Source organism: Oratosquilla oratoria, chromosome 7, assembly GCF_046742065.1.
Source record: "Oratosquilla oratoria isolate Oo_2021 chromosome 7, ASM4674206v1, whole genome shotgun sequence".
NCBI classification, from domain to species: domain Eukaryota; kingdom Metazoa; phylum Arthropoda; class Malacostraca; order Stomatopoda; family Squillidae; genus Oratosquilla; species Oratosquilla oratoria.
In genome coordinates this window covers 84,708,981-84,721,934 of record NC_134783.1, presented here as the reverse complement: position 1 = coordinate 84,721,934, position 12,954 = coordinate 84,708,981, and the positions used below count along the sequence as shown (strand labels likewise).

At 38.2% G+C, this 12,954-nt stretch overlaps 1 protein-coding gene across 6 annotated transcripts in view; it reads right to left on the bottom strand.

Moving 5' to 3' along the window:
* LOC143027247 (putative tubulin polyglutamylase ttll-15) overlaps positions 1 to 12,954 on the bottom strand; it is a 175,246-nt gene that overhangs the window by 124,059 nt on the left and 38,233 nt on the right. Inside the window, exon 2 of one of the 6 annotated variants that reach the window (XM_076188532.1) lies at positions 10,276 to 11,049. The exons of 4 other annotated variants lie outside the window; for them this stretch is intronic. In XM_076188532.1, coding sequence (XP_076044647.1) covers positions 10,276 to 11,049 — 774 coding nt within the window. The remainder of the gene's footprint in view (positions 1 to 10,275; positions 11,050 to 12,954) is intronic. One more of the 6 variants, XM_076188529.1, reaches the window with a different exon arrangement.

Here is a 12,954-nt window from a genome sequence, read left to right as displayed (position 1 = left end):
CCCCCAACTCGCCTGATTGCAGCCCCATGGACTATTGTGTGGGGCACAGTTGAACAAGAGACCAACTGTACTGCCTACAACACCAAGGATGAGTCAATTGCCAGGATCAAATTGGTGTTCAGGTGTCTCTTGAAGAACACTGAAGGCTGCATGCTGTAGGTTCAGGTCCCACATGGAGCCAGTGGTGGAGGCTCAGGGCAGTTTTTTGAGTGAGCTATATTTGGCAAAAGATCCTCTTAAGAGATGCACTTTGAATTTTAATACATCAATTTTTGACCAAGATATGTTTTTCTTTCCTTCCTGAAAAAGTGTCAAATTTATGCCGAACACCCTATATTATATATACATATATATATATATATATATATATATATATATATATATATATATATATATATATTCTGTTGGTAGGGTTTGTGAGATGTAGTTTATTTACCTAGTTGTAATGTATGAGGGTTGGAGTAATGCTCATAAGATCCTATCTCTTTTCCTCCATGAGTCAAACCTTGCCTTGAACTCTTTTAGAGCATTAACTTGTGTTATATTTTCATCTAACTTATTCCACAAGTCCATATTTCTAGATGGAAAGCTATAAAAATTTATATATTAATAAATATATCAATAAAATAAAAATAATCTTTTTTACCATGACCTCCACTCTATCTTCTCATACCAGTAATACTTTTCTGTCTACTTTCTTCAAACTTGTTTTCAGATTCAATATTGTTACCATGTCACTTTTCATTCTTCTTAAGTGGGTGGTCTTGGATTCTTCAATCTTTTCTCATTCAACATGTTTAGACTAGTAATTATATTGGTTGCTGCCTTTTGTACTCTCTTAATTTTTCTTATCTCTTAAAGTATGGTCACCACATCAATGGTGCATATTCCGACCTGGTCCATCTCAAACTTACAATGCTTTTCTTCATCATGACCTTATCTGTGTAGTAAAATGCCACTCATATAGTTTTTAACAGGTTGTAGGTCTCTCCTGTCATTTTATTTATGCAAGCTTTGGGGGTTAAGTTGTCTATGATTATGATACTCAAATCCTTTTCCTCCTTTGCTTTTGCTATTACAATAGAACCTCTGATAACAAACTTAACCCATTCTGTGACTCCATTCTTAAACTGATACTTTCACTAACCAAAATAATTATAGCAAACGTATTAAAGCACTACTGAACCAGTGAGATTATGTGTAGAGGCATGTGCATATGTTCTTACCAAGTATCGTTTGTTAACAGACAAAAATTGTTCATAAAATTTGTTTGTTAACTGATTTGTTTGGTCAATGAAGCTCTTGGTATCTGAGGTTCAACTGCATTTCATTTCCCATTTTGCAATCCATTGTTAGTCTTTTCTTACTTTGGCTAGTTTCCAATATTTTGCATTTCTTTGTGTTGAAGTTCATTTTCCACTCGGACTCCACTCATATACTTTATCCAGGTCCCTTTACAACATTATACAATCCTCAATTCTCACCCTCTTCATGACCTTTGCACTGTCAGCAAATAGATTTGCATGGCTATTTATTTCTTCCATCATATCAATATATATGAGGAACATTACCACAGCCAAAACTGAACCGAGGTACACTTGCTGTTTACTTTTCTCCATTCTGACTTTTCATCTCTCACTACTTTTCTCATACATCTGTCCTTTCTGAAATCTTTTATCCATTTTAGTTTCTACTGAGGCCTATGTTTCCTAATTTCCATATCAATCCCTTGTGTGGCACTTTGTCAAAGGCTTTTTCCAAGTCCAAATATACAGTCCACCCATCCTTCTTTCTCATGCAGCTCATCACTCTCAAATAAAAACTTAGCAGGTTTGTAATACAGGACTTTCCTTCTCCGAGTTAAAATTGTTTACAAATATTCCTTATTGTTCGCAATTTTTTATCCATTTATCTTTTACTATTTTCTCACACATTTTCACTATTGTACTAAGTACATTGGTCTACAATTCAGCAGTACTTCTCTGTTCCCTCCTTTATAAACTGGTATCAAATTTGCTGATTTCCAGTATAATAATACCTTACCCTCTTCTGGTGAACTAATTATCAGACTGTGTATTTTGTTCACAAATGTTCTCTCCATTCCTTCAGTATCCAAGTGGGGCCTGAGGCCTTCTTTGTTTCAAATCTTTTCAACAATCTAAGCACTTCAGTTCTAACTATTGTCACACACAATGTTAACATTCTTTCCACTCTTTTCTCTCTATTCTTCATCCCTGTTGAGTACTGACTGAAAGCTCCACAACATTGATTGACAACTGTCCAAAAACCAGTCCATGCAAGTGTTGAAAAGCATTGGGGTGAGGACACACCTTTGCTTTACTAATTAACATGAAAGAAGCTGGATACATCCCCTCCGTACTTTACAGCATTCTCTGTCCCAGAGTATAAGCCAGACATCAAGTCGATAAACCTTACAGGAATCCCTTGAGGATACAGAAGATCCCATAGCATCTCATGATGCACCAAGTCAAACATCTTCTTGAGATCAACATAAACTGCAAGAAATCCTTGTTGCAATTCATGTTGGTGCTTAGCAAGAATACAAAGCACCTGGATCCAATCAATTGTTAACTTATCTAGCCTGAACCCAGACTGCTCAGACCTCTTGAAACTTTAGCAGATGTATACAAACCCATGTCAGCAACTGATGGGCAAGCACTTTACCTGGCACACTGAGCAGCATAATGCCATAGTAGATGTTGCATTCCTGCCAGTCCCCTTTCCCCTTTAAGATATGGCTGACCATACCCTTTTTCCAGTCAAAGGGAATGGTACCAGACTGCCAAACAGCAGACAGTACTGCATGTATCCCATAGATTATGACCTCACTCCAGCTTTCAGCAACTCTACACTGATGTTGCAGATGCCAGCTGCCTTTCCATTCTTCACCTTATTCACAGCCTCTTTGACCTTGTCAGAGAAGATGTAGATTCATCTATTGGTGGATCAGCAACTGCCACCCAAACACTATCAAGGGGAAGGTGTCCATTTAGAGGTTCACCCATGAGTAACTACTCAAAGTACTCTGCCTGACACTAGCTCACCATCAGCTCCTTGGACTGTGCTCCTATGGGTCACACACTTGGATGGGAGTTTCTTCAGGGCTTGGTAAGCAGGCCCGAGATCATTTGCATTAAAATGGCCTTCAACATCCACAGCAATTTCCCTGATGTACCTCTCCTTATCAAACTTCATGAGGGCTCTATTCCACTGTTTCTGAGTCCTGTATTGGTCCAGGCCTCCAGCCATTCTGGCAGCATGGCTCAACTGCATACTCTCCAGTGTCTCCTGTGATGCCACTCCACTCCTCAACCTTGGATGCTCTCCAATGCACTCCTCACCAGCTTTCAGTTCCAAGCTTAAAGGTGTCCCACATATCTTCAGGGTTCTCAAAAGTACAAAGTACTTCAAACCAATTAGAGATTGCAACTGCATACTACTGGTAGAGATTGCAACTGCATACTACTGGATACAAGCATCAACCCTGAGCTTCTCCAGATGAAACCAAGATGGGTTATATCTTGGGATTCTCCTGGATTTGATATGCAGTGTAGGTGTTGCAAACACAATGATCAGCCCCAAAGAATTTAATACTCCAATAAACCTTACAGTTCTGTAGGATTTTCCAAAATGTACTATCAAGTATGTGATTGATCTCCTTGGCCACTCCTCCAGCATTATTTTACTCCTGTCAGCATGCTCTTTCTTTGTAAATGTCCACCAGTAGGGCTTCCTGTCAGTGCCAGTAACTGTTATGAAACTGCCCAAAACAGTAAGTCTCTCTCATGGCAGGCACTGGTCAACTGTAGGTTAAAACTTCTCTTTAAGTTCATATCCCTCAGTAGGAGCATATACTGCAATAAGAGAGGTGGAGTCCAAAGTGTGCTTCAGCCTTACCAGCATCATACATCCATCAACTGAAGTTTTTTATAATGGCATGCTGTAGTTGGCTAGTATACCCGCAGCTACTTCTACAAGGATGTGTAAAATCTGTTAAATATGATTCAGGAGTGAAGAACTGCAGTGGAAGCAAATGAAGTGAGACAACATAATTAACACATGGTAGTAGAACATAGCTGCTGTTTTCACTGCAAATATAGTGATATCAGTAAATAAAAATCCTTCACAATTGATATCAGAAAAATAGTACAAGTGGTGGAAGAAAGATATTGAAATATGGCAGGAACTAACAAGTGTGACACCAAATACATGAGCATTGGTAGTTCATCTGACAGTGACTAGCTAAACTAGAGATAAGCACTGAAATAGATATTAATATCTTGGTATGTGACAAAGGAATAGAAACCTTATTGAAAATATTACACTGTTGTGCCTCAAGCTTCACTAAGTGAAAAACCCACAGCCCCATGGTGTCTGACAATGGTCCTCAGAACCTCACACAGATCCCTCTGGAAATAAACTTTGGACCACTGTCTGTGTTGTATCGGTATGGAACTATATCTGTCACCAACTGAAAGTGCCAGGAAGAAGAGAGCATTCTCCAGTTGTTCACACTCCATGCGTGAAAAAATGTAAGAGTGATAGTTGAAGTTAAAAGAGAAATCTTAGGTCCATACCAGAGACTGAGTGCCAGCACCTCAGGGCTGCACCCCCTGGAGGTGAGGGGGTTGATGGGTTTTAAAAATGGGCAACTCCACTGTCATCATGCAAGACCATCACATACAGGTATCCATCATTGGTCCCTTATATTTTGTGTTTATGCTAGATACAAAGAGACATCCACAGCACGGCCACTTCATTAAATCGGCGACCCCACCCCCTCCGTCCCCCCATGCATAAAGGAGAAGACGGGGGAAAATCCCTTCGGGCTGCGTCAAAATTTGCTGACACATACTACCTCACCCCCCATCCCCCCACCCATTACACCTCATATAAATGGGTGGGAATGATTTTATGCCTTTTCCTTTTTGTCTACCTCCCTTGTAAGGGGGAAAAAGCCTTGGTATATGCATGTATGTACAAAGAGACAACTCTTTATGGCTTACAGTAACTTTGAGTCATTCAAGTACCCTCCTGACATGACAATAGCTAATTAATGATTGACTAATCTGGTTTAACATTGCCAACTCCCCCTATCAGGAGGCTAGAACAATGCCCCTTACAGAGGACTTTATAGCATGGAATTTAATCAACCATGCCATTGGTCCAACTCGACCCAGGCAAGATTCAAATCGGCATTAGAAGATAGTGTAAATCTAAAAAATGGGATCCAGCGAATGTATCGACAATTCATTGACAGGCTCAATTTATCGATATACACAATTCATTGAAAATAATTACATTCATAGCCTTTATCTAGGTTATTACAAAAACAAGGCAGAATTTCCTTTCATACTATTTATTAAGAATAGTACAAAATAAACAAATTAAAATTCTTTACTGACAGAACTAATAAAATTTTTAAAAATGTATTTTTCTTCTTAAATAAAACCAGAAAGCTTGGTTATGGGCTATTGCCCACAAATAATCAAGCTATATGAATGATAACTTTCTACAACATTGTTTTCATTCATTAAGAAGAGCCACAATATTTCTTCTTTTGTGGTTGAGACAAAGTACAGGTACTCCTCGTTTAACGATGACAATTGGGACCAGCACGCCGTCGTTAATCGAATTGGTCGTTAAGCGAAAGTGTATACATATACGTACATGTACTGTATGTACAATGTCCAGCAATACATGTATCTTTATTTTCGTGTATTTTCCCTCTTTTATACAGTACATTAAAGCTTTATTTACTGTTTATTTACGGTGGTTAGGTTCCTGAAATTACCGTATATGACCAAATCCGCGTATGCTGACATTCCATATTGAATACCGGGGTATTTTTTTTAGTTTCGACCATGGGCGCAATATAGCAATAGAAAATTAATTATTAATTTTGTAAATTAAAATGTATCAACGTAATATGCAATTTTGTGGGCGGAAATGAAAGTAAAAAATACCTTGCTACAAGAAAATATGCTAATGAACGAAGTCGGTAGCATAGGCTCGGGATGCCATCTTGTCGTCTGCCAACGTCTCATGACAACGACAACGAGGACGAGCCGGATGACATTTAATTTGCAGGTAATGATTTATTAAACACAGGTTAGGTTAGTTTAGTTTAGACGAATTAATTTATCATCCTTTCATTTCTTCGACATCGGCAGCTATCATAACAAACATGGTGTACCATTCGTCCGACATGACTTCGTTACTTACGAAATCTGTTTTAGCATTTTTTTTTTCATTTCCGCTCACAAAATTGCATATTACGTTGATACATTATAATTTACAAAATTAATAATTAATTTTCTATTGTTATATTGCGCCCATGGTCGAAACTAAAAATTTACCACTACTGGTATACACTGTACCCCAGGTAGTTTTTGCAGCTTGCAGGATGGTAATGTAGACCTAAGCTTCAGAACACTTTACCTCACAGCTAATATCCACCGTACAAGTTCATTTATAACATCATACAAATTTGCCTCAGCCAACTTAATTATTGTACACGACGTCGTAACTTCGGGAGATTTACGTTAAACGACGTGATAAAGCCCGTCGTTACTCCGAGTTGTCGTTAACCGAGTAGGTCGTTAAACGAGGAGTACCTGTACCAGCCAAATATTGATCGACTTTGACATCATTAGTGTTTTGTTCTTTCTTCAGGTAGTCGAAAAACAGCTATATTAGGGTAGTGTCCAGCAATCTGTGTCTGAAGTGTCCTATGCCATCCTTCAAGTAAATTATTTGTTCTTTATTCAGATGGAAAGCTCATTGGCTGAGCGGGTTAGGGCATTGTTACTTGCGGCAAAAGCCAAGGGGATGGTGGTTCAAATCCTGCCGCTGTCGAAGTTGAACGAAGGGCATGGTTCATTAAATTCCATGTTACAAAGTCCTCTGTAAGGGGCACCGTCCTAGCCTTCCGATAGGAGGAGTTTGTGATGTTAAACCATATCATAAACTAAAGATGCATGATGGGGCAAACCAGTGAAAATCTTTGTATACTTAATACTTTACATTTCTAATAGAAAGAAGAAAGCATATCACTACTTGGCAATTCAAGCTAACTTGGTGACTTAGTGCATCAGCAGTTTCATACTTGATTAGTGGTTAATTATAAACAAGAGTACAGACGCTCCTCAACTTACGTTTTAGTTACATTCCGAACGGCCGAACGTAAGTTGAAAAGGAATGTAAGTTGTTACTGTACTATACATCCGTAAATTCTATTACCGTATCTTATAAAACACCCCTAAATCATTAGTTATACACATAACATTGTAAAATAATAACATTAATTTCAAATAAATTAAATTCAAGCAACATAAATTGAGATGGTGGAGGAGGAGGGGGAGGAGGAGGAGGCAAGGCATGTTCAGTTTGTCGTTTGTGCAATGTAAACAATGGACGCAGCGTCATGCGCAAGTATCGTTTGAACTACGGAGAGCGCGCTAAACTAAAAAATTCACTCAAATTTTTTTTTTTTTTTTTTTTTTTACAGTCAGTTCAAACGTAAAATCGAAAAAACATAAAACGAATGAACGTAAGTAGAGGAGCGTCTGTACTACCAGGTTGGTAAATTATAATCGGAAAAGGTACAAAAATATTTGTATACTAAATACTTTACATTGTTATCAGAAGTAAGAAAACACTATCACTACTTAGCAATTCAAGTTAATTTGGTAATTTAGTGCTTTGGGAGTTTCATAATTGATAACTGGCTAATTATGAACAAATGTACTTACTACCAAGGTTTTAACTATTTACCTCAACCATCTACTTTGCAATCCAAGTCAATTCCATGATTTATTGCTTAGGCACTTTCACAGAGATTTACTTTTTTTATGAATTGTGTATATTGATAAATTGAGTATGTCAATGAATTGTTGTTGGTACACTGTTGCTCAGACCCCTAAAAAACATGGGATAGAACTCCATGATCAGGTGTTGGCATTTCAGTTGTTGAAAAGCAGTGATATGTTGGCTATTCACTTCCAGTTAGTGCTGTCAACAACAATAACAGCCATCACAAATAAGAAATGAAAAAGACACTAAACAGAATATTCAGAGGTGGAATTACAAACCATACATACATACATATACCAAAGGGTTTCTTCCCCCCCCCCCTTATAAGGGAGGTAGCCAAAAAACAAAGGCATAAAAACCACTCCCATTCCATCCCTATCACACTCCACTCCCCTCCACCCTCTTCCCTCATTTTTATCTTGGCACCTCCTGGATGATGGGTCATCCCTGTATATTGTCCACTGCCCTGGGTCAGAAGCAGTGTCGCAAGACAGCACATCCACAGCAAGACCACTTTATTAAATTGGTGACCCCCCTCTCCGTCCCCTCATGCAGAAAAGGAGAAGACAGGGAGAAATCCATTCAGACTGCGTCAAATTTTTCTCACACATACCTCCTTGCCCCCCATCCCCTACCCATTCCACCTCATGGATCACTACATCATCCATATACAACCATTCTCCATTCACTCGTCTTCTGTCCTCTTCCGTCCATCCTCAACAGACATTCCCCTCCTCCCCAAAGCCCCATAGTTTATGTAAAGATGCACAAAATAACCTAGTGCAGATGCAGATAAAGTCTGAATCCATTTTGAAAAAAGTAGGGCTCAGTTTCAAGGTAAATATAGACTGGGTAAAGACATGGAACATATAACAGATTATGACAATCCTATCCATATGAGTTTTTGATACCATAAATGCCAAAAACCCAATATGATCACATGGTGAGAAAAAAGAAAATATTTTGTACATGGATGTATTGAACCCCGAGTGCATAACTATCCTAAATGAGAAAACATAGATGAGGACAATAAGGATGGAATGGAGGATACTCGTAAAATGCAGCTGACATTGCTTTTAGATGGGGATGTTTCAATAATGTGGGAAGTAGGTTGATACTCGAGGTGTTCTTGATGTGGTAGATGTTCTAGTGATATCAAGGTACAAGAAGGTTCCACTTTCCACATATAAATTTTTTAGTAGAGTACTGTGAAAGGCACCTCTACCAAGGCATAAGATATATAGGTTCTAGCATTTGGAAAGCAATAGGTATAACACAGTAGGTTTGATATTTATAGTCAAGTTTACTTTGTATGAGAGCCTGGTGTTCCAGTGTGATTGTCTATTTGTTCTCCATCTTGTGTGGGACTGTTGTTTCAGATCAGAAGTCTGGACGTAGTATGGTTTCAGTTGTCTGAGGTGAGGAGTCCACATGAGTCTGTTGTCAAAAGCTACACCCAGAAATAAGGTCTTTTCTACCAATGGGAATGTAGTATTTCCAAGTTGTACTGATGTATCTTTACAGCCACAAAATCTTCAGGGTGATTGATTTTAAAGTGGAAAATTAAAATCTACCCTCTGGAGTTTAAATGTATTTGAAATTGTTTAAGAAAAATTATGAGGGTTACAAGGATGGATATTGAGAAACAAGGATGTGAGGTGAAGAGTAGGGGTGGAAAAAGAAATGGTAGATAGGGCTGACCAAAGAATACTGCAATGGTTTGGTCATATAGGAAGAATGAGTGGGAAAAAAAAAAAAAGTGTGGACAGCAGAGGTGGATAGAGTGAACTTGAAGGTACGACCAAGAATGGGATGGACAGATGGATGGATAGGGTGAAATGGGCCTTGGGTAAAAGGAAAATGTCTGTCAAACAGGGAAGGAAGAAGGCAAGAGAGTTTGAATGGAATGTGCTTGTGAATGGGTGATGAACAGATGTAGTTCAAAGGGATTTCTTCTTGTCTGCTTTATAGTCTGCAGTGGATGGGGGTGGCACCATGTAATAAAGTTGTGGAGATAAACAAGCTTTGGTAGTTGCACTCTACTTTGGAGGTGCTGTGTCTTGCTGCATTGCTTCTGACCCAGGCAGTGGGCAGGTGACAGCAATAACCCTTCATCCATAAGGAGTTAAAAAGAAAGGGAAAACAAGTGGATGTTAGATGGTTGTGGGATGAAGTGTGGCTAAGTACCTTGGCTAACCATTCAGTATATTTCTGTCACCAACAGGGCCTTTCAGTATATGCATGATAACTTGAGAGTAAGAGAAAGGATCCATGAGCATAGCTCTTTTCTTGCAAACTAAAATTAGGTGAAGATATCTCCACCAATCATACACTATAATTTGCTCATTGTGCAATTGGTTTTCTGGAAACACAACTTGATTTTATAAGGAGGTTTGTTTGTACATGCAATTATACATCAGTTACAACTTTTATCCTCACCTGAAAAGTACATCACCTTCATATATATAAACTCGGAGAGGCTTGATAGAAGTGACTATTGTGTAAACTCCAATGTCAAACTTGTGACCATCAATGAGAAGGGGTGTGTGGATAAATTCCTGAATAAATGATCCATCAGCTTTCAGGTTTAAGTTATCTAGCTTCTCTATCTTGATACCACGATGGTTATTTGACTTTTGTACATACATTATGTCTGGGTGTTGTTTGGCATATTCTAAGAGTTTGTCTTTCTCATCAGGCATCCTGTAAGCACGTGGAATATTATCTAATCCTGATGTGGCCAAATTTAACTTGTTGGAAATGTAACCAGATCCTGGGAAGTGATTAACACGCTGATGAGGTTTAAGCTGCTTCATAATACTCTTTAGTTCTTTGAATGGGTAGTTATGTGACCACAGGATATCCCAACTATCCTTTTCATCACCAAGCTCATACCCAATACGAGTAAGAACATTAGTAACATGGCTAAGATAGCCTGTCTCTAGGTGGTTACCTCGAACCCATGCAATTGGGTGGCCAAAATACTGGTCTTGACCTTCAACAACAGCACTTCTTCTTCCAATATGTGCCTTAGACCAGTGTTCCTTGGTAAGACGGTGCAGTTCATACACATTTAGAGCAGTGAGAACAAGCCCAAACAGCAGGGCCATACCTGCTACCATCACAAACCTTATCTGCCGCTTGGACATGACCACTCCACCTGTGACTGTGTTGCTGCTGCTTCCCATCATTGTACCAATCATGCATCCATCACTGCAAGAACATATGAATATCACCACCATACTAATCATCAAATCATACCAAACTTAGAATATCTACCCTCCACCACACTTCTACACTATCACATCAATAACATAATAAAATTCAGAAGTGACCAACATGTCAAATTAATTACTATAGAATACCAAAATCCAAGCTCAAATTCTGTTGCACTACACTGCCAACTGCATCTCCACCAAACTTGAACTGTACCAACACTATATACTGATGGTATGATCATGCTATAAAAATTGTTCATGAACAGTCTCAACAATGTATTACATTGGACTACAATGGCAAAACATGCTAGCTAGAGACCATTCAGTCCATAACAAAGTGAGTTGCAAGAAGAAAAAGAAGAAAAGGAGGACAGTGACATCTCAAGGTTAAATAAATTAAACGAGGGCAAACCGAAAGAAGTTGAGAGAAATATGAGAGGTGGTGAGGGATAAGGGGGTAACAGGAGTGGAAGAAGAATGGGTATGTTTCAAAGAATAAGTGATTACAAAGGATTACAAAGGTGGAGCATGCCGACAGGAGACCTTTTGACCCATATCTAGGTCGGATGCATAAAAAAATCATAATAAAATAATAAATAAAAACTATGATAATGTAAATAACAAATAAAATACATCAATAAATGCATAGGTATAGTTAAATAATAAACAAACAGGTAAATAGTAAATAATAATAAATTAACATATAACTAATAATAAATGAAAATCAGACAAATGATAACAAAATAAAAACAAATAATATAAAATAAATTATAATCATTACAGCATCTTGCTTAGGTGTTTATCTAAATGATTCTTAAAGCTTCGAACTGAACTACATTGCACTACCTGTGCAGGAAGTTTATTCCATTCATTAACTACACGGTTGGCAAAGTTGTTTCTACCCACTTCCAAATTGAATCTATTTCTGGACAGTTTGAGACCATTGTTTCTTGTCTGATTCTCATTCAATGTGAAAATTTTGTCACTTTTGATGTTGTCAATTCCCTATAAAATCTTAAAGACCTGTATCAAGTCACCTCTGAGTCTACGCTTTTTTAGGGAAAACAGATTCATATGTTTTAGTCGATTTTTGTATGATTTATTTTTTATATTTGGAATCAGTTTTGTGGTTCACCGTTGTACTTTTTCCAGTCTGTCAATGTCTTTAATGAGATTCGGTGACCATACGGAAACAGCATATTCCAAATGTGGACGAACTAACAATTTATATAGCTTGTTAACCCCTTCCATACGGTGCCGCACACGTAGGCGTCATGGACTTAGATCTCGGTGGCAGCAGCCAATGCCAGCCGTACGACGTGTCGTAATAATACTCGCATCATAAAATATAGTCACCGCTTATATCGATCGTTCTCTCTTCACCCGTGAATTTTGATAACCATAGAAAATGCGATTACAAAAGAATTAGAAAGAATGTCATTATGGAGGGGCGACTACAATAAATATAATCAAGACGCCGATATGGCAGCCTCGCGAATACACTCGCTCCCCATGACGCCTACGTGTGCGGCACCGTATGGAAGGGGTTAATGAGTGATGGACTTTTGAAATCAAAAGATCGCGCAATCAGTCCTAGAATCTTATTTGCTTTCTCAGAGGCTGAAATACACTGCTTGGATGATTTGAGGTCGTTACTGATAATTACGCCAAGATCTTTTTCACTATCCACTTTTGTTAACGAATTTCCAAATAACTTGTAATTGTACTTACTGTTATTTTTCCTATGTGCATTACCTTGCATTTACTTGCGTTAAATTTCATTAGCCACTTTTCAGACCATTGCTGTAATTTATCTAAATCTTTTTGAATAACTAATTGGTTTAAGTGATTATTTGCCACTCCGCACAGTTTTGTATCATCAGCAAATTTGGAAACAGTA